The following is a 22208-nucleotide window of genomic DNA, read 5'->3' on the forward strand; positions in this document are numbered from 1 at the left end:
GAAGCAGAAGAAGAGGCAGGTTGGGGAGACTGTTGTGAAATTTATTTGGGTGTATATTTTTTATAAGAGTTGCCATTGGATTTACAGGTCAGAATGGAATGTGGCCCAATGAAAGGTACTTTGATCCATCCTCCGAGCTGACTGTTTTATTGGAGGAGCTCTGTATGGCGCAGGACATCTTTTATAAGGTTGTGAGGAACCCACCGGCAGCCTTCGCAAAATCATAAAAATGTGAGAAGTCAATGAAAATAACCGGTGACCGGTCATACCTCAGCCAGTTTTGAAAGGATCATTTGTTCAAATGCATTAATTAAAATGGGCTGCATAGCTTGTGGTTTGGTTTGAAGTGATCATGATTAGATTTTGGTTTCCTATTACCTTATACTGTATATCTAAATGATGGATTTGTTAGATTTGCTGATTTATAGTTTTTAGTTTTATGTGTTTATCGCTTATTTTATTTGTGTAAATTTTTGTCCTCAAACGACGTGCAAGCTGTCTCAGAAAAGCTGCATGCTGAGTATATTTGAAGGTTCAGGCCGCTTAGACATTAAATATAAAAATGACAGCAAAACAAAATGAGGCAACCATACTTGCAGCTACTTATCAGTCTGTTTTACTGTGTTGTTTTTTTACAGAGGCGGAGGCTACTGCAGGAGTTGGGAGACCAGAAGATCCCCTTTCTGGCACCCTCAGATCGAGGTTTTCAGCAGCTGGTAAGGCCTACTTCTAGATACTGTTAATGATATTTAGACCTTAACTTTAGCAGGACTGCAAAAACATGTCTTCTAACTGCTGCTCTCAAAGTTATTTTTTTTTCTCAGACAAACATGCTTGAAATATAATTCTATTTTTATGTCGTATGTTTCTGCATGTCATGGTCAGCATGTTATGACAACACTGAATTGTGTTTCCTAGTGGGACACCAGTTACTCTGGTCTCGTGCTAAGGAAATCATGCTCACTGCCTGCTGAGCTCCATAGCCGGGTGCAGGCAGCTCTGCTCACCCTCAGAAGGAAGGGATGCCTCCTAAAGGATCTGGTTCGTGTTCGTGACCGAGATGTGTTCACCGCTGTGTCACGTGCCCTGCTGGGCGAACCGGGCCATACATATCGCTATCTGGACACACGGCTCTTTGCCATCCCCTGGCACAGTGAGGACATAGATGTCAAAGGACAAAACTGTTGTGACCCAGATCTGAGAGCTGCCTGCAAGGCATTGTGGGAACTTAACACCTTTTTCTGCACTGATGTGTCTCAGCTGAAAGAAGGAGACAGGCTAACACAATGGGCGAAGGGAGAGGCAGAAGCCAAACAAGGTGAAGAGGGGGACACAGAGTCTAAACACAGTGAAGACTCTAAAAATAGTGAAGGAGGGGACTCAGAGTCCAGGCAGAGTGAGGAGGGGGACACAGAATCCAAGCACAGCGAAGAGTGGGACATTGAGTCAAAACACAGTGAGGAAGGCTGCTCTGGGTCTAAACAGGAAGGGGAGTGGGAGACTGAGTTCAAACACAGCACCGAGGAGGGAGAGTCTTCCCAAGTAAAGCCAGGTGAAACCAGTTTTGCAGCAGCTTCAGAGCATGCTGAAGGAAAATGTCCTGACTGGGGAGTGAAGGCCAGTGGTGGCACAGAGACTGAACCTGTGGGACTAAAGGCCCAGGAGAAACCTGTGGCCGAACTAAAGCACAGCCTATCAGATTACCACATTCAGGACAGAGAGGAGCACGAGAGTGGCCAGGGCTGTTCTCAACCTAGTCCTCCACAGGTATGCAGCGGTCCAGTAAAGTTCAATGTCACCTTACTCAATTACATGGACCCAGCCGCAATGAGCCAACTCAAAGAGGAGCCGTACTATGGCATGGGGAAAATGGCAGTAGGGTGGCACCACGATGAGAACCTGATCACTCATTCGCCAGTGGCTGTTTACAGCTATAGCTGTCATGATGACAAAGGTAAGGATCAAAGTTAAAATGGTATTTGTCATAACTGTGCTCAGTGGCTTGAACTGCAGTTCAGATTTATAAAATTAACACTTCAGAGGCTTTTACTTAATACTTCAAAACTCTTATCCAAAGTTATCACGATAATCTTTCACATTTTTGGCTTAAAATTAAGATTCCTTTTTCTCTTTCACTTCAATATCCATCTCATTACTTTATCTCAGTTGCTTTATGGTGGATCAGATGCAGCTAACCTTGTGTGTTATGGCCCTACAGCAGCACTGTAGCAGCTGTAGACATGGCCTCTGGTGAAGCAACCATCAGATCCATCTATGCGATAGTGTCAGAGCATTATCAAATGTCATCACCAGTTCACTGCTGACAGCCTTATCACCGACAGTGCATCGGGAGATCACAGACGTTTGGATCCGAGCTCTTAAACGCATGCTCAATAGCTTAGTCAAACAAACAAGGCTTATCACATGTGCTGCATCTCATCTAAATCATTTCCTCAAGAAATGATCGATGTGCAATTATCTGATATGGAATAATGAGCCCTGCTTTGATAAGTGATAAGTGTTTCCTAGACTGTACTGTATGAATACGATGTCTCCTAATTATGGAATGCAAACCCTTTCAAGAGCTGATAGCGTTTGCTGGTGGAGTTGAAGGCAAATCTCATTGAGAAAAGAACTTTGCTTTCTAGTGTATGAATAAAAAATCAAACAAAAAAAAAAAAACCCATGGAAGGCAATAGTGAGTATTACTCCATATTTTATGTTTTTATAAGTACTTGTTTTCAGTTTTAAAATAGTTTTTTGTACATAATACAGTAAAATGCAAAATCCTTATTTTTTATCATATGGATCACATTAATGACTGATGTCTTTATTCATCTCACTTTTTAGAAACCCAACAAACCAGAAGAGTGCTTTTTAGCATAAATTATAAGTAGTGCAGTCAGTCATTAGATCATGACTTGCACTCTCTAAATAGTGGAATGAGAGCAAACTGTGTTTTCTTGTTGCAGATGGAGCTAAAGGTACAGCTGTAGTCCAGCAAAAAAAAAGTACTGTTGAAGGTGGGAGCTTTGCAGTTTTAAGAGCCTTTGTCTCTGTCTTAAAACTGTAATTTTAAAGTGTCACGCAGGTGCACTGCTAACTTCTCCCACCACACAGCTGGGCTTTCTTCATTGTTGTTTCTTAACCAGAAACACATGCTCAAGAGGTTGGTTTTAATGATATTTTTTTGGGCCATTTCAATTTTGACCTTGCGAACACAAGCTTGAAACACTGTGGCGCAACACCTTTCTGTGCTTGGCAGCTGTCTTTCTAGTTTCAAGTGACCCCCACATCTCCAGACTTAGAACTGAAAGGCTGATCATAGCTCTACAGATGTATTTTTAAGTGGATGGCTCTGAGAACTCCCAGAACCGGTGGATTAAAAAGGTACCTATTCCAGAGAAGACAGAAACGCGGCACATTAGGCAGCTTAGATGTACAGATATAAAACATTTTGCATGACGCATTCATTTTCTCACTTCAACTGCCTTTTTTTTTTTTGCTTGGACTAAAGAAATGTAGAGTTGGTCTTTTTATACCTGCACAGATCCAAAGGAATCTGCTACAATTGAGTGTTTTCCGGCACAGTGGATGATCTTCCACCATTCCTAAGGCCTTGGGGAGAGCTGTCATTAGCTGGCTCTCAGAGCACAATGGCTGGAAATTAAGTTACTATTTATCCGTGCTGAGCAAAGGAAAAGGCAGCTGTGGGGCAGAGAGGCCCAGAAAGAGTTTAGTATTGATTTTGCTGAAGGGTGTTGGCCAGCCAAGCCAAATCTTGTTTTCTTAGTATGCCATGTAAGAGTGGAAGGAGAGAGAGGGACAGGGGAGGCGCTTGCAGCGAATAGGTTCAGAAACAGGAATATCATAGGATACATACTGTCCAATAACACACTCACACACTCACTAAACAACATCAGGGGCTTTTATCCAACTATTTCCTCTTGCACAGCATAATGATAGCATAAAGAATTTGTGCTAACAGCCAATATGACCACAGCAACACGTATCATCTTTGCTTGGCTGCTAAGTGATTCTTACTTTCTGTAGACAAAGGCTTACATCTTATAGCCATTGTTTGGGTGGTATTGATTTAATCATTGCACTCTTTTTTAATGTGTTAAGCCTTTCTTTAATTTAATTTCATTTAATTTTATTTTCTGGCTACATCATTGGTGATAGATGGCCACTGCTGTAGTATGCTATAGCAGTTTTTCACTGCATTACCTGGATATACAGGCAAAGATGTGACAAAAGAGTTATATATTTTTTAAATAGCTTCATAACAAACATGTAATTCCATAAATATTTAAGAGATTTAAATTTAAGGATGCTGCAGTTTTACAATCACTTAAGTCACACTGGGTTAAACTGTCAACCCAAAGCCCCAAATGTGAATATAAATGCAAAATGCAAATGTTACAGTGTGCTGGGCTCTGTTTGACTGACAGGTGAGAGCAGTGAGGGAAGCAGCAGTGATAAGGCCTGCTGGAGGATTGGGCTCAAGGTAGCCTGGGACATCCACACACCTGGCCTGATGCTGCCGCTGGAGTCTGGAGACTGCTATTACATGAGAGGTACAGACGTTTGTACATAAACGCACTCGGAGCTACACACATGCACATGTAAACATGTTGCTCGCACAGCTTAACCGCATTCGCCACTATGTCTGACTTTGGAGGGAGGAACACTTTCATTACCCCATGTTTTAGTGTTACTTGTCCCCAATGACCCATACCAGCAGGATGCACTTCACTCTCACTTTCATGCTCTGTCCTTTTCTTCTAATTCTCTCTGCAGGAAAAACAGAGCTGAGACATGCGTGTTCATGCGTGTGTATGTGCAGAGAGGTTACTTGGCTTGAAAAGCGAGCTTTAAGGTTCCATGAAATTGTGTGCATTAGAGAGGTTAAGAAACCCAAATGTTATTTTTTGAAGTCCTGTGACCCATTCCTGACTATGTCTCTATGGGGAGAACAGACAGCAAGCCACAGGGGTGTAAATCATAGCTTAATGCTTTTGGCTGCAGCAGACACCTCCACCCTCCTCTTTTTGGTCCCACGGGTCTTTCCAAGCTTTCTCATATTTTCTGAGCTCAAGGACATTTATCCACATCACAACAGAGCTTGTGTTCAGCTGGACAAGAAGTTAGCGCCCCTTATAAAATGGCGGATTTATTATTTTATAGAGGCACTTTGCTTTCTTAAGTATATAAAGATACAGTTTTAAGGTGGTCCTTATTTCATCTGCATGATGTATTACCATACTTTGTGTATTTTAAATAAGTGACTAATTCATGTAGTTTGGAACTAAGAGTAGAGAAAATAAATAATTTACGGATATACATCAGAACATACTTAACTACAACACTGTGCTCAACATTTACATCAAATAAATATAGGTATTTAGATGCTGTCATTCACTCTTTTCTATATTTTTTTTAATACTTCACCAAATGTCTGGAAAAATTTTTTTGTTTTTTAATTGAAAGATTACCATCTCCCTACACCCGCAGAACAAGGTGGTATAAATAACTTACTTATGTACTGCACATATGTCACAAATCAGATTTACAACTAATTACAAACGAAGTAAAGCAGCTCTTACTTTTATGTTGTTGTTTTTTTTAAAACAGCGTGCTTTGATAATAATATTGTTGTTCGTAAGCCTTTAGGCCTCCAATTTCACAATTCTATAGTGGGGGTAAAAAAGGAAAAAGAAAAAGCACTGTAAAATATTTTCTCCAAACTGGTCAAGGCAGATGGCATTCCTCCCTGAGTCTGAGTTTTCTTCCTATTAAAAGGGAGTTTTTTTCTTCTCACTTTCACAAATACTTGCTCTAAGGGTGATGACAACTGTTGTGGATTGCTTTTATATAAATAAAATAAAAATCTAGTTTTTACTCTATCTGCCCCTTCACATCTTTATAAAACAACTGTTTCTAAAACAGGTGTTTTATAAACTAGTTATTCAGTGGTAAAGTGTAGTTACTGTTTGCCACTACCTTGATAATAGAAAGGTGTTTTCTATAGCTGCACGCACATATGTACCACATGTGTCTGATTTTCCAGTTTAAAGTTGAATCAGATTACCTGTCTACTGTATCAATGTAATTTTAGAACATCGTCAGTCTTTTCAAATGGACCACTAAAAAGTAAGCAATAGGAAGGTTTTAATGAATTCCTGACATTGACTCTTTGAAGATGCTATGTTTTCATCTGAGAGCAACGATGTCTGTACCTAATATTCAGTCTGACAGGGCTTGAAGCCGACCTCTTTTAGCTGGATAAGATTTACAATAGAACAGTCAGTTTCAGGCCAGCTATGATAATAGAGTGATGGGCTGTTGTGCAGACCATTCTAATGGGACTTGACTGTCGCGGATCAGTGGGGATTTATGCTCCACTTGGTGAGTACGCCCTTGAGAGGCCAACTGCTGCACGACGATAGCAGCTCACAGAGTCCTCGGCAGTCTGTGGCTTTGTCGGCCTACCTGATTTAAATGCTTGGCACAATGCACAAACACAGCCATATGGAGAAAAAACCCCAAACAAACTTAAAATTATTTCGTTCTTCAATAGAAAAGATTTGTTTTATATACAGTACACAATTTTGTGTCCTAAAATACTCATAGAAGTTTTCCTGCACAACATTATTTTTACATACTAAAATCCTAAAACTAAACCAATCGCGAGACAAACAAGTCTTGTAAGACATGCAACACACACACAAACTCTATATTTTGTCACAGAATCTTAAGTTTTTCATGATTTTTTTGGGTGGCAACCGACACATGTACGAATAAAAAACTGGATGTTTCACCTCACCATGTCAAGCACACTCGTGTACACACAGGCAGAGTGGCCAGTGTTAAACCAAGTGTTAAGATATATTGTACCAGTGTTTTGGTGACATACACCGTATGATAAGTAGTTTTGTGGTATTAAAAGAAAACTACAATGGTGTATAACCACAGACACCGTAATGTATTTTCAGCACCATTTGTCGGCGGCTGGCCCTTTTGAACTGCTAATGTCTGAGCTGCTGGAGGCAAATTGAATCACCATCATTTCCACCCAAATGGAATTTCAGTGGTTAAAAAAGAACAATGCAAGTCTTGACACCGGGCCTGTTCAATAATCTGATTTCCAGCTCCCAATGCACAGGGGGACTGGAGAAAAGACTTGACCCAATATATTTAAAAGCCTGCTTCCTGGAAAAGGAGGACAAGTGGCAGCAGGCACAGGGGTTGAAAGAAAGATAAATATTTATTACAGTTATTGAGTTTGCCTCTACTCCCTCCTGATCCCACTGACGCATCAGACGCGCCAAGAAAAGAGCAGATTGATGGAGATAATTTGTTATTGGATATAAACAGTTTTAAAGACGCAGAGTAATTCTGCCCAGAGACCTAATCCTTCACAATCTCATCAGGGTGAAGAAAACACCGGCAAGTTGTTTTGTTTGTCACCATCTTTTTTTTTCTCCCACCAAACAATAATATCTTCCTCCCAAAGCATTTGGCTGTTTGACTTTCAAATCACAGGCATTAGCCGGTGTACTCTTGCTCAAGGCGGGTGTAAATATGCACATGTGCTGTGAATGACAGCTCTGTCATGGCTAAATTAATTATTGTTATGAGGCAAATAATGGCAGAGCTGAGAAACATCTATACACACAAAGAAACACATGGAGGGATACACAAGAAACAGCAGTAAGGCCTCTTTGTAAAGCTTGTGTGATATTGGACAAATGTTTGTTGGTATGGCTCTTCCATCTTGACAGATTGAGCTCGATCTGGTTTTGTTTGGTAATTAAAATTATACTACAATGCTGCTCACTCTATTTGATTCGTCGGTACTGGACCAAGCGCAATCTGTCTGAGAGTATAAGATGATGTAGTTGTCATGTTTCTAACTCTCCTTCTTTCCTGTGTTTTCTGTCATAATCTTTTCCTTTTATGCTCCTTTCTATTCTTTATTTTAATTATTAAAAAACACAACATCAGTATGGGATGAAAATTCAGTTCCGGTGTGAGCTCTTGTTTACTCTTCGCTGCTCTTTTGATAACTGTGTGTTTTGATAGTTTTCTCTTAACTGTATTTACCAGATGACCTGAACAGTACCCACCAGCACTGTGTCCTAGCTGGAGACACGGCACGCTTCAGCTCCACACACAGAGTGGCTGAGGTGAGAAGTCAGAGAACAGATTAAACTCTGAATCGCTTCGTAAAATGCTGTATGGTCTACCGACAGCCTCCTTTGGAATTAATAAGGAATGCTGCTATGCTGTTTTATTGAAAGACTCTGTAAAAAGTTAATAAGTAAATAATATTCAACATTGTATGCTGAAGAACTTTGTTGTCCTCTTACGACCCTTTTACTGAGAAATAAAACAGAAAAACGAATGGTCTTTCTCTGCAGGGTATGACGATGTAAGTAAAGCCACTGCAATATATCCAAACATACTACAAAATGTTTTAAAAAAAAATTATCAGACTGCTAAGGAAAAATGTGCATTCCCTGGCTGGTTAGTGAGTGGTTGCTAGTAGTTACTAGTTGAAATTGGTCTCAAAGATGCAATGCTGCACCAAAAACCTTTATGCAATTCGTTGTTGTTTGCTGCAGTCCTGATTGGTGTGGAAACTTGGAAAAGTAGAAGGCAAAACAGAAAACACAGATTGTTTACTGCAATTACAACATTTCAAGTAGATCAAATTTACTTTGAAAGCAAATGGTCTTCGGTGCAACACCGTCTTTGAAACAGCCAGCAACCTTCTGTTACAGCCACAGTAGTGAAAACGGTGAATGTGGCGTGATAGGAATTATAGTTACAGTATTCAGTGAACTTGCAGGTGTTTTTTGCCATTTAAATGGTTGCTTCAAAGACAGGGATCAGGTCTGTGATTGCTTGCAATAAGTTACCATCTTCCAGGCAACTTTTGTGTGTCATGACTGATAAATTGGCAATACTCTGTCTGCTATCAGTCTGTCATCACTTTGCGAGTGAATGGGTTCACGTTACATGCAATCTGTTTGTGATAGCAAGGCGATTAACTGTGATTAAAACTGTGGCAAAAATAACAAATCTCTTACTGTCTGTTTCAAATCTGTCTACATGTGCAGAAATTAACATTAAAGAGAAATTCACAAGAACTACTTACAGTCCAGCCAAAGCCTTTTTAAACAGAAATTCTTCTGCAAATAGTGATGCAGTCGTGCAGGATGAGGTGGGGTGGTGAACATACATAAAATAATGTTAATTTCCTCTGATTCCACAGAGACGTTAGGCTAGTATGTTAGCATGTTAAACCACCTGCCTGACATTGTGTAGGTCCTACTCGTGCTGTCAAAGCACCTATTGCCCATTAGAGAACCAACATCTAGGAAACAGGTTTTCCTTGGCCCAGGATGCCCATAGGATATCCTTTGGGTTTTATAGGTTGGGGTCATGGAATGTGCATGTTCCAGCGAAGCCCATGGACTTACTTGTATTAGGATGTGATCAGTTTTTAGGTCATACCAATGCCTTGGGTTCTTACTGATGTTTCTCAAGCTGTTGAGCAATCCAGCTAGGGCAAATTGTCAAGCTGGGGGAGGCTGCATGCCATTAGAAAATGCCCTTGGCATTGGGATGTGTACTTGTTCTGCAACTCTCTGTAGGTGCTTCATTTAGAAGCAGTGTCCTTATGAATTTTCCCAACAGAACAGAACATTGCAAATAGTTTACCTGTTCTGTCTGTGGTTTTAATATTAGCAAGTAGACAGCTTATTAGTTGGGTAGTTTGACCAGTATATGCATATTTTCTAGGCATGCACCTAGGTTAAATGTATTGAATTTCTCACAAGCGCTGCATTTACGCTCTGTTTGTAACACAGTCTGTGTTGTTCCGATCAGTGTTCCAGTGGAACCCTGACCTACATCCAGTCACGTTGCCAGGAGGCCCTGTCCAACCTGCACACTGACCCCGACACAGGATCCCATAGGCTTGTGGCTCTGCTGCCGGCAACGCTACAGGACTGTGAGGAGATTCACAATGAGGTGGGGAGATGGTGGTGTGTGTTCACATGAATGTGCATATGTATGTACACGTGTGTCTGTGATATGTGTGTTATGCACATTGGACCATTCTTCGATTTTATTTGCGTTTTTTACATGTAGTTTTAATAGCATTGTTAAGCTAGTGTAGATGAGCTGTATGCACCACATCTGAATCAGTTTTATAAATCTGACTTCACTTTTAGGGCCTTCTGAGACTACTTAATGTGAATATTTGCCAAGAGTTTAGACAATAGGATTCCAGTCTTAAGTTTTAAAGACTATTCCTTTACTTTTTTTAAGAGTTCATGGCCCTCCTAGCACAATATGAATTGTTCCATCTGGTCACAAAAAAACAATTAAGAACCATCTGCAAATATGACAGGAATTTTCAAGACAGTATCACGGAAAGTATTGTGGAAATACAATGAAACCATTATTCATGATTAATAACAGTTTGTTTATTTATTTATTTTGCTTTTGCATTGTATAGACTTGTGCACCTGTGGATAGAGTCTGGTGAACATACATTTACTGAAGCCCTTTGGTTGACCTTGTGTTCTTTGATGGGACAATCACCCTACGTAACTTTACGGTATCAGTGCGTTATATCTTTCCATGTCAGTCTCCCAATGAGCCAAATGATGTCAAAAACATGACAACAAAAACTCTTAAAATCTGAAATGAAAAGCAAATATGACAAAGAGGAAAATCGTGTGCTTTAAACCTTTTTTAAACATTTTAATCCTGGTGGATTCTGGTTGATTCTATTTTATCTGCATTATGAGACTTGTGTACCATACTGGAAGTAATCTGATAGCAGGTTAAACATCTGTACATGGCAGGATGGACGCTTGCCAGCTTACCACCTTCTACGTACCTTGTTGTCTCTGCTCAGGGAAATGGTTGCAATATGAAATCCAGGTTGTTTTCATTTGTCCCGGCCTGTGATGGATCGTACAGCAATAGCCTCTCCATATGTTTTTCTAAAAGATGGAGTCAGGCCCCTCTCCACTCCTTAACCCCTTTTTATACAGAACAATGAGTGATGCTGGCTTGGGATATGGAGGGATAGAGGGAGGTCAAAAAAGAGGAACACGAGTGGCTGTCTGCAGAGCCACCAGCATACTGTGTTCACTTGCTGCAGGCCAGCAGTTAATATATCACTTCACGTCTCCCTCTTTACACCCTTTGGCCCAAAGTTCACATCCAAGCTGACACTAGCACCCAGACCCCTTAGCAGGATACCATGACAGATGAGTCTGACGTAAGGTTGTTTAAAGGTTGTAGACAATATTAATTATTCAGCAGAGCCAAACAATAGCGCTGTCTGGTTTGGGAGAACTGCTGTGCTAGTTGAGTTAGCAACTGCTAGTTTCTTGCTTGTGGCACAGGATTACTAAACATTGGTTTATTCAGGAAAACAGCGCACTATTTATAAAAGAGCAGGTGTGTGTGTGAGTATTTAAGTAAGGAGGGGTACTCTCGGGGGCTCAAGCCTACCCTACCTGGCATTCTCAATGATCGATGTGGCCATTTGTTTGGAGTTGCCCACGAGAGCAGAACACCCACTTAAATGATGTATTGTTGGTGGAGTTATTTATGATCGCGGCCCAGTTTGGCTCTTGGTGGGTGCATATTGCGCAGGTCGTGTTTGACATGGGCGACTGAGGAGTGAACAAGCCTGAGACACGCAGGCAGCCTGACCTGAGCTGTGCCTTATGGGCCTTTCCTTAAAAAGTGCTAAACAGCAAGCTAGCACTGGCTGACATTCCAGGGATATTGTGCAATGTGGTGCAAGGAGGTGGAGGTTGACATTTGTCACAGGGTGTGGGCCCGGTTTGACGAAGATGAAGTAGAGCATCTGCCATCGCTGTCAGCATTTGGGGGTCAGTCGGGATAGCTAATTGAAGTAAAAATTGAATGGAGACAGAGATGGAAATAAAGAAAAATTTCCCACCTGTGTGTTTGGTCCCTCTCACTGTCTCCTTTTAATCTCACCTCCTGTTTTAGGTGGCGGAGGTAGGCTAACACAGCATCACCGCACCTTCCCCATGTGCAGGTTTGGCTTTGAAATGCTAATCCCAGACGCAAATGTCTTGTCTCATTTAAAGCCACTGTGTCACTTCCCAGGTGGGTGTGTGACAGAGTGCCCTGAGGGACCCCCTCTAATGATGCTATTCCCCCCACAGTAAATATTGATGGGGGGTGGGGAGGTTCCCACAAGCTTTGGCAGAAAGTGAACTGTACGGAAGTAGTTGTGTGTGACCTTCTGATGTTCTGTTTTCATGGCCAAAATGTCTCCACAGGCTGCTTCAGTGTTGGCTTTACTTTGAAACACCTTTCTTAAAAGGGCTTACAATGAGAATGTCAAAGTAATCTTATTAATAAGTACTCAAATCATTTTTTTGTAACAGATCAGTTTATTGTGGTTTGTACTTTTTATCCCTGCTGTTATTTTTACTTGCATTACTGCTTGTTAACATTGTTTCTAATTATTCATCGTATTGGTTGATTTAATGGGTTTCTCTGTGCTTTGGTTTTATTAAAAAAATACTACATTGATAAAATAAATCTATCCATAAAAGGCAACATTTTTGACCATTTCTGAATTTTGCAATGCCATGATTTAGGCTTTAGCTTTTGTTTTATTTTTTGAGTATATCATGTATTCGTTTAAAACCCTGCTTTCAAAAAATTTGGGACAGTGTGTAAAATGTCAATTAAAAGAATCGTTTGTTAATTTAAGCCCCGTACTTAACTGAAAATTTACAAAGGTTTCAAACTGAATTTCTATGATCAAGTGTATTACGATTTACCAGGTTGGACAAATCGTCTCTTTCAGGCCTTCAAGTTGTACAAAAATGCTGCGACCAGACGATTAACATGAACAGATTTTAGGTTTTGAAGATGACTATTTCTTTTATCTTTAGTCTGAGAGGAAAAAAGTGACAAACACTATTTTGAAGATAGAATGTTATGAGAAAAAGCCTCTATAATTTATGAGTAGTCATTTTAGAAAACCTGACCATTCCTAAGGTTTTTTTTTTTCTACCTGTAGGGTGAAAGTAAAACATATATGGCAATCTGTCCGTTATAACCTAGATTGTGTGCGACTACTCTGGCAAATGTGTGATGAGTGTAAATTGCGTTCCTAGTTGCTCACCGGTAACCAGGCTTATATGTGAGGAGATCAGGAAAGGTAAACAGAGGACGGCAGAGTGGGATCGATCACACTCTCATCAGTTCTCACCTCAGGGCCCAGCCCAGAAATTGATTAGACCTGCTCAGGGACTACCGTGAAGGTGTGGAAAAAAAAATGTACCTCATTAAATCGGGGGGAAAAAGGGGCTACTTGGCTTTAACTCCAGAGTTGCCATGGTGGGAGGCCGGTCAACTAATGTGCAGCTAATGTGTAGTTGGTGTGTCCATCACCTGGACAGATGACAGCGACTGCCTCAGGGGAGTCACTAACTCCCCTCTCACTCCCCCACGCCATCTCATAGAAAAACTAGGCCTAACAACCACTCTCTCTTTCGCACACACTTTCGATCTGTCTACCTGAATAGGTGGCATTTAGTCATAGTTCCCTACTTGGTAACTCTCAGCTGGGTAGCTAGCCTCCAAATGCCACATAGCCAGCACTCCTCAGTAGCTTTAGATGGCGTGCTTTGTGGCTTCCACTGGCCTGCGCAGCGGGGGACTGGCTGCCATGTCAGCTCAAAGTGGAGACACAGGTTGGTTTCTTCTCACTAAAGGACAGGCAGACAATCAGAGGGATAGAAGGATGGACAGACTGTGTGAAAAGGACGTCCGATATCGGCTCGTGTGGCTTTGTTGTGTGTTTGAGCTGTAGTGATCGAAGGGGAGTGGATTTGGATTGTGTTGAAGGGACCATAAAGGATGACATTTCTTTGAAGGGTGGGTTGTATGGAGTGACTGAGAGGCTGCTGAGCAGTGCCACTGGCTGTGTATTCTCCCTGACATGCCCCAGTCCTTGCATGTCATCCCCACTGTGATCAGAGCCTTTTTCCAGGACAGAATCCTCTCAAGTTGTTTGTGTAAATAATTTTCGCCCTTTGTTTTTGGGCGACTGTATGGAAGATGTCTTGCCTCATTTTGCAGAGCAGTAACCACTAAAAAATGTCACCAATTGCAGGATGTTTTAAGTTCAGTGTTCAAACTTTTCAGTGGCTCTTATTAGAAGAGTTCAGGATATTGGGAACTTAATTTGAGTTCAAAACTATTAATTTTTTTTTGTTGTTGTAAAAACAAACTCAGTTTAGTGAAACATCCTTTAGAATCCATGTTAATGCTGCTACTGCTAATAAAGTTAGTTTAATGTAAGAGTCATGTGACTCTTGGTCACATGACTCTTACGAAGCTTCGTAATTTAAAGTGTTTGTTGAATTGCTGCACTCAAAGATGGGAAAATCTAAGAGTTTCAAGAGTGAAAAATTAGAACTAAAGATTGAAGATAATCAACGTTCCTTTTTCACGACAGCTGTAAATCCTTATATAAAGTTACTATAAATGTTGGATTGTGGAAGTTATATGGATTCCAACACTGTGAGGTGTGAAGACAGGACAGGGAAGTTCTTGCTGAATCTATACTTGCTTTTGCCTGTGATACACTTGCAGGTTTAACAATGCAGTACAAGTATAATTCATACTTCTTGATTCTAATTGCAAATATACTTTGAGACAAAACTTTATGCCATATTTTCTGACAGTCTTTTGCTCAGTTGCAGGCCTGTTCAAACTTTTGTGCTAGAGAGAAAGTTACAGTGGATGTTGCTCAAAATAAAACTCAAACTGAAGACGGGTCTCCGTGACTTTTTAGTCAGTGCAGCGTAGTTATATATATGAACGTAATTTGTCAAAGTTGGATGACAATTTTGGATCACCCAAATTATAGTTTTATTTCATGGGAGCGCTCCGCTGGAATAAATGTGTTTTAAACTTGTTTCGGTGACTGTTCATAGCTGTAAACGAGCTCTGCTTGCCTAATGCTCTGTTAGAAGAACAATAAACAAACTACTTTTCAGAAAAGGAACAATGGCTCTCGTCGTGCTATTTTATATGCGTTTCCATTGTATGAAACTACGTTTTGTGTTGTACAGTTGTCTACGTCAACATGAAATGGAGCTTGCATTGTTTTCAGTGGATGATGCTTTGTAGAATGTTTTGGGGGAGGGAAGCTCAGCGTCTCACATTTACGTTGGTGGCAGTTGGGGCAATCTTTGACATTCACATTTACGTTGGCGATTGTATACGCATTAACAAAGACGCTCACGCATTTATGCAGACAGATACTTGCAAGGGCACAAATGCATTGATGCGCATACAGTTCAGGTACGAACACACAAACACGGAAAGACACACTTGGAAATAGAAAGGCTACACCTGGCTACGTGAAGCATCCGTGCGAGGATTAAATCAGCACTTCAAAAGAGCAGGAAACAAAAACACTCCCAGCGGAGGAGAGGGGAGCGGCTTGGCAGTAAAGACTGTCATCTCCAGACGGAGCAGGAGAGGAGGGGATGGAGGGAAGAGAATGAGGAAAGGAAGGAGAGGGCGGAGTTTTCAGGTGTGCTCAATGGAAGGTGTGTGTGTGGGTGTGTGGGTGTGTGAGCAGACATACAGTAGGCTTGTTTGTGTCTAAATTGTTTTGAGGGTGTGATTGTACTTAAAGACATGACCAATGTTTGTACTATTTGTGGTAGGATGTTTATTTATCTACGTGTCAAAAATGAGTGAATGTGCTTTGAAACTATTTCGTGACAAACAGAATGTGCAACAATTCAAAGATGGAATTAGCAAGTATGATTTCAAGGGAATGTGTCATTTTCTTCCAGTGCAAAATCATGTCCAATTTATTTTCTTACAAGGGACTAAGAATTTTTTTTTGTATTTGTAAAAGCATTCATATAATTTCACACTCTGACAAGTAAATGTATCTAAACAGAAAAGTCAGTGTTCTACTTAGAGATGTACTTAGATTATATATGCATTCCTTTCCCTGTTCTTTTCACTATGTAAATATCAGATGAAAGTTGTCTCTCTGAACAACGTTTTTTGTTTTACGTGTATTTGTGTGTGAAGGTGGAGTTTGAGTGGCTGCGGCAGTACTGGTTTCAGGGCCAGCGTTATGCTCGGTTCTGCAGCTGGTGGACCAGACCGATGGAGCAGCTGGAGAAGGACTGGAAGCTCATGGAGACCATGGTGAGACTGCTCGGACACACTGCTAGTCACATGACAGCTTTGCTTTCTGGTTTCCCGACTTTTACTGCATTTGGCATCAACTCATTGTCACACAGATTACTTACTAAGACTTTGATGGTTATATAAAATCTATCTCAATTTAAGTTTGTAGGCTGTTTACCATAAAATCTTTTTGTGTGAGTTTAGCTTTCTAGGTTTTACACTCATGATATTTCTTTTCTGGGACATAGATGAAAACAGTTAGTAGGTTTAGTTTAAGTATTTCCCTTATATTAAAAATATGTTATAATGTATATTAAAACACTACTACTATTGCTTTATAGGTAATACCCTCAAAATATAGGAATACAAATAAAAATGAGAGCATTTATCCAAAATATGAGGAGTTTCTTTGCTAGTGTAGTAAGGCTGTCACACAAAAATAAGTCTTTCAACTAAATGCTCAACACGCCTCTACTTGTGCTTCTTACACAAACTACACAAGTGATCTGCTGTCCAATAATACCCCTCACCAGAGAGGGTGTGTTTAAAATTACATGGTATATTGTCTATCTTCTTACCATGCCACACTATTAAGGATGTGTCAAGTGTTTAATCGTAGCCTCACAGAATTTTTATGGGAGCGGAACGTGGGTGCGTAGCTATTAGTTAGACACCACTGTAAAGGAATCACTTAGTAATGTCAGACTCATAATTAAGTCACCTTAGTCACAGCTCTGTTCTGTAAATTCTCTGTGTGCCGCAGACATACTCACACTGTAGACACACAGCGCGGAAAGCCACACAGTCATATGCTTGGTCTCGCTTTTGGTATACCCCCACAAGTTCTATGCAGTCCCACTCTCATAGCTGGATTTCAAAGAGTGCGTGCACATGTATGTATATGTGTGTGTGTGTTTAACACCCAGACACCAGAAGCAGCAGGGGGCACTCTTGTATCACTGTAGCAGCATCGCAGGGAACGAGAGAGCTGTGCTCCTCTTTTCCTCTGTGCTCTCCCTCGCTCTCTGTCTCTTTATGTCTCTCACCCACTCCTGCTGTCTCTGGGAGCTCTCTGTCTCTGTCAGTGTCGAGCGCTGAGCAGTAATCACATCTAATGCTCAGGCGGGGATAAAGACTGGAGCTGGAGGAGAACAGTGCCGCTGCTGCTCAGCTCTAGTCATAGTCTCTCTTTCCTCCTCTCTCTCACACAGTTGAACAGCCTGGCAGAGGGTGGGTGGGGGTGTTAGTAGACAGGGGCTAAACTCATCTAGAGCTTTACCTCCGTGCCCAGATGAAGTGTGTGATTTGGACCTGTGTTTAGAAAAGGGCATCAGTGAAATGTGAGGTCTTTCTCCCTCTCTGTTCCTGTGTCTCTATGTCTCTCTAATGGGCAAGTGAACCATGTCCACTATGCATTTTAGAAAAAAATATGTGTGACCAAATATGGATTTCCGCCATGTCGTTGGAACTTAATGTCAGATTTTATGCAATGCGGGGAAAAAAAAAGTAAACCAGTTGTTTTTAGAAAAATATATAAAGCTAAATCAACAAAATGCAATAATTAAAATAAGGTAATAATACACGTGTAACAATAAATGCATGGGTATTTTAAATATCACAAATTACATTAACACGAGTTTATTAGAACATTAATTTTACAGATTAAATTCTTTGGCACCAAATTGAATTAATCACAGTGTCACATCACACAAAAGCAAGTATGTCTTCTGCAGGAATGCATATTGAACCCGTGCAAAAAATAATACACTAGTGAATGCATAAAGGTAATGATTCACTATTGTGATGAAAGACAACATTATTGCTCTTGCCAGCAATATTTACATACATGCATCGACCTCTGATATGCTGATGAAAAGCACTTTATAGATGTGACTTATAGATTTTCCTTTCGGTGGTTTTGAAAGCTGTGGCTTTTCTGCCATTAGATTAAAACACATTTCTCTAAATTACTTAGAGTTATTTAAATTATGTGGGTTCCCCTCACATTTCTTTATTGCATATATTTTACACTTTGAAGCTGGCAATTGACAGCATAGTATAATTTAGTGAAATACAAGTGACCTACTGTGTGCAGACGCTGTTTACCATGTATTTACTTAGATTTTTCTCTTGCCTGCAGAGTATATATTAATACAGGATTATTTTTGTCAAATTTGATATTACCATGGGTGTTTTAGAATAGCAAATATATGTCTCTTTAAATAGGGTTTATAAAATGACACTGTGTTGTTTTATACACTGTGCTGAGCAATAAAGCAGCGCATTGTTTTATCCTGCTAAAACAGCAATACAAACAGCCAGCCTTCCCCTCTTTATTGTCATATTTAGCACACACTGTCGTGGGATGCGCTGGGCTATGTATGTGTTTGTTAGTCTGTATGAAGAATATTGCAATATGGGGTGACTAGCTCCTGTTTATGGATACTGTCTCTCCCTGGGGCTCCCTCTCTGCTCCTCAGCCTGTTGTCATGCAAATGCTCATCCTTCCATTTGAATGACATTCTGATAAAATACATAAATAAATAAATAAAGACCCGAAACAAAACAAGTCCACTCTTTTTGGTGCCTCATGAATTCACGTGGTTCCTTGATAGAAACAAAGAATCCGCCTCTTCTAGCATGGCTATGTGAATGAACGGCAAAACTATATTATGTGTGTATGTTGGAAGGTGTGGCTGTACGTAAGGTAAAAGGTTGTTTCGGCAGCATGGAAGAAGGGCATTAACTTAAAGGTTTTACATTCCCCTGTGATCCAGGGTGCCGAAGTCCGTTTAGACCTGGCTCGCAGCCTTGTGTTCCCCCAGGACTCTGCTATCATGGCTATCATACAATAGTGACATTTCCTTAAACTAGCAACAATGAATAGCTTCCATCTGAGTGACAATAGACAGAGAGTCTTGGCTTTATGCAGAATATTTTAAATACCGGTGTGGTATTTTTTATCTTTTCTCTTTTCACTGTGGGGGAGAAGCGACAGCGAGCCCACGAGCATATCTTTTTTCCCTGTCCTGTGTGCGTGTGTGTGTGTGTGTGTGTGTGTGTGTGTGTTTGCGTGTATGTGTGAGCCATTGATGTTAATGTATGCACTCGGCATGACTTTAATTGATTTAGCAGCTCTGCTTGCACAGTACAGCTTTTTCCCTAATTTGTCACTTTCCTGACTTCTGTGGCTGCTCATCTCACAACTTCAAAAGCCACCGGATGCAAAGAGATTTCAATGCACTCCGTCTTTTTTCTCTCTCTCTCCCTTTCTTTCTTTCTCTTGTTCTCTCTCGCTCCCGCTACCTTGCTGTATTTCTCTCTTTCTCACACTTTCTCCCTCATTTGACAGAAGAACGAGCCTTGTAGATGGAAATCTTTTCAACACATATCAAGGAAATTAATCTGCTTTCATAATAAACGGGATCCATTCAGTTGAATACATTTGTATACTTCAAGATGTACAAAACAGGAAGTGGTATCGGGGCCATGTCTTCCTCTGCACCGTTCACCCAGCCTGTCAGTCCCTGTTTTTCAATGGTTTGGTCACACACATACAGTACGTGCATATATATATATACTCTCTTTTTTTCCCTCCCTGTGTCACAAAATTTGCTTTCTTTGATTTATAATGGAGGCTGGCTTTTGCATGCATGTGTATGCTTATGAGCTGAGATGCGCTTGGCGACCATTTCTTTTTCTCCCCTCACTGTAATAGCAGTCTTTGGAAACAATCTGGGCAGCCGAGGAGGGCTGCACTGCAATCATACAGAACCTGGCCTGGTCGCCATCAGTAGCTGATTAGGTTATTGAGCAAACGTGCTGAGGAGGGGTTGGAGAATGAGGGATGCGGGAGAGGGGGAGGTAGAAAAAAAAAACTGCTGGTAGTGTGTGTGCGTGCGGGGGGAGCAAGAGTGGAGGGGTCAATGTAAATGTTATTGCTGTGTGAGCTCATTTGATCAAAGTCCTGGAAAGGTTAAGCGAATCCAATCTGGTTTTGTATGGCAGAGTGGAGACACAGGCGCTAGGGAAGAAACCCCCAGGACGGAGAATGGATTATCATATTGGCGCTGAAGTAGCAGGGGCCTCCGACGGACAGTTTACTCTGCCCGTAATGCGTTTAGACAGCAATTGGCCTTAATAACCTTTATTGACTTCAGCGGGTCAGTGCCAAGAATCTAATTATCAAAGTGTATCAATTTCATTGGAGTTTAGAGTTGCACCGCTCAAAATAATTATTTTAAGGTCGGCCCGGGGCAATTAATCCCCTCTCCACTTATTTGATGGCTTTGTAAAACATTATAAATGTTATGGTTTCTGTTGTGCGTTACGCTGTAAATAATTTTAGGGAGCAATTTTTTGTAATGCATTATTTGGAGAGCTTGCCGTGTTGGTCCAGGTGAGAGAAAAAGGCAGTATATTTTAAAAAGCTAGGGGCTAAAGCTGAATCACGTTGCAGATGTTTACCAGCAGTAATTTTTCTCTTTTGCTTGCCGCTTAACTTGCACAGTTAGGCAGAGTTTTATATCCACTTTATATGCACACATGGAACCCAGATTAATTATAAGTGTGAACTAAGCAGTAAACTGCTTAAAGACCATTTTTATTGCTCATTATGAAGCCATTTATTATCTCTTACATTAAATCACACTGGGTTTATGCATCATATTGTTTTGCATTTAAAGCTCCACACTACGTAAATAGGCTTATACTTTTATTATATTCAATTCTGTGCGGTTCTTACGCACAGATAGAGCGTGTGCGAAATGTGTGTCTGCGTGTATGGCTTCAGATTTATTTGTATGTTTCTGTCCGCGTGTCTGTGTGTGTGGGGGGTGCAGTGTGGCCGCAGTGTGTGCGAAGGAAGTAAATGTGCAGCTGCACAGTAGTTTATCCTTCATTGACAGTCAATATGTGCTGTTACCTGGATAGTAGCAGCTGTTTCTCCTTATCGCACAACATAGAGTAGAGGCCTAATCCACACGTTCATAATTGCTTGGCGTTGTTTACCTGCAGCTGTATATAAGCTTGCTTGCTTTGCCCTATTTAAAATGGAGCTGTATAAAAAAGAAATTACTCAGAGATTATTGTTATTATTCATTTAAAGAGGAAATATATGGCTGATAATACATTTTACATCATGCAGCAGCTTGTGTTTGGAAATATAAAATGAAAAGAAGCAGGAAGACACACATGGAGAGAGTGAGGAAAAAGAGTGGGGAGAAATGTAGCGGTGGAAAGGTATTTTGCAATTCTCTTTGAAGTCCCTATTCAACAGGGTAAGCTGAATTTTCGGCAGTGCCTGATAGTGTTTCTGCGTAAATGCTTAAACCCCTTTAGAGAATTTTCATGGGCAGATACGCGGTGGCTTGAAGGGAGCGTTTATGTTACCTGGAGCCAATGCAGCCCGCAGCTTTGTACCTAAAGATGTACAGTAGTATTGAATGGAATCCCACAGAGGTTTGTCTATGACAGAATCTCGCTGCAGCATCGCTGTAAGCCGAAGCGGGGAAAAAAAGAGCTTTGAACAGGTTTAACCTTGTCAGTCTTTTGCTAGGCTCATACACTCGCATTTATATACATGAACACAGACACTGAAGGACAAAAAACACTAGGACAGACATTGATATACACACATACTTAACAATACGCCGGTGTCCATTTAGAAAAGTTTTAAAAAAGCTTTGTGGTGATATCCGAAATGGCGACTATTGCTACAGTTTTTTATTTTTTATTCCTGAATATATTTCAAAGTTGCTATTATTTAATGCAATATTCAGATATTTTTAATGTTATGTAGAAGAATAAAAGTGGCAAACACACAGGTGTGGTAAAATGTCTGCATGGAGCTGCAATCTTGTTGTCAAAGTTCATAGTGTTTCACAACATATTAGTGTGTGACAGCGAACCAAACCTGAATGCAGCTCACTGTTTGATGAATTCCAGTTTAAACTGATTAT

General features: G+C 40.7%; 1 protein-coding gene across 3 annotated transcripts in view; it reads left to right on the forward strand.

Moving 5' to 3' along the window:
* fto (FTO alpha-ketoglutarate dependent dioxygenase) overlaps positions 1-22208 on the forward strand; it is a 113723-nt gene that overhangs the window by 19800 nt on the left and 71715 nt on the right. For all 3 annotated transcript variants that reach the window (XM_084929303.1, XM_084929311.1, XM_084929322.1), the window contains exons 2-7: positions 639-716; positions 919-1954; positions 4455-4580; positions 8113-8192; positions 9901-10044; positions 16147-16266. In XM_084929303.1, the coding sequence (XP_084785429.1) occupies positions 639-716; positions 919-1954; positions 4455-4580; positions 8113-8192; positions 9901-10044; positions 16147-16266 (1584 nt within the window). The remainder of the gene's footprint in view (positions 1-638; positions 717-918; positions 1955-4454; positions 4581-8112; positions 8193-9900; positions 10045-16146; positions 16267-22208) is intronic.

The sequence above is a fragment of the Perissodus microlepis genome, chromosome 1 (genome assembly GCF_051167445.1).
Source record: "Perissodus microlepis isolate ML-2025 ecotype Zambia chromosome 1, ASM5116744v1, whole genome shotgun sequence".
In the NCBI taxonomy this organism is placed as follows: domain Eukaryota; kingdom Metazoa; phylum Chordata; class Actinopteri; order Cichliformes; family Cichlidae; genus Perissodus; species Perissodus microlepis.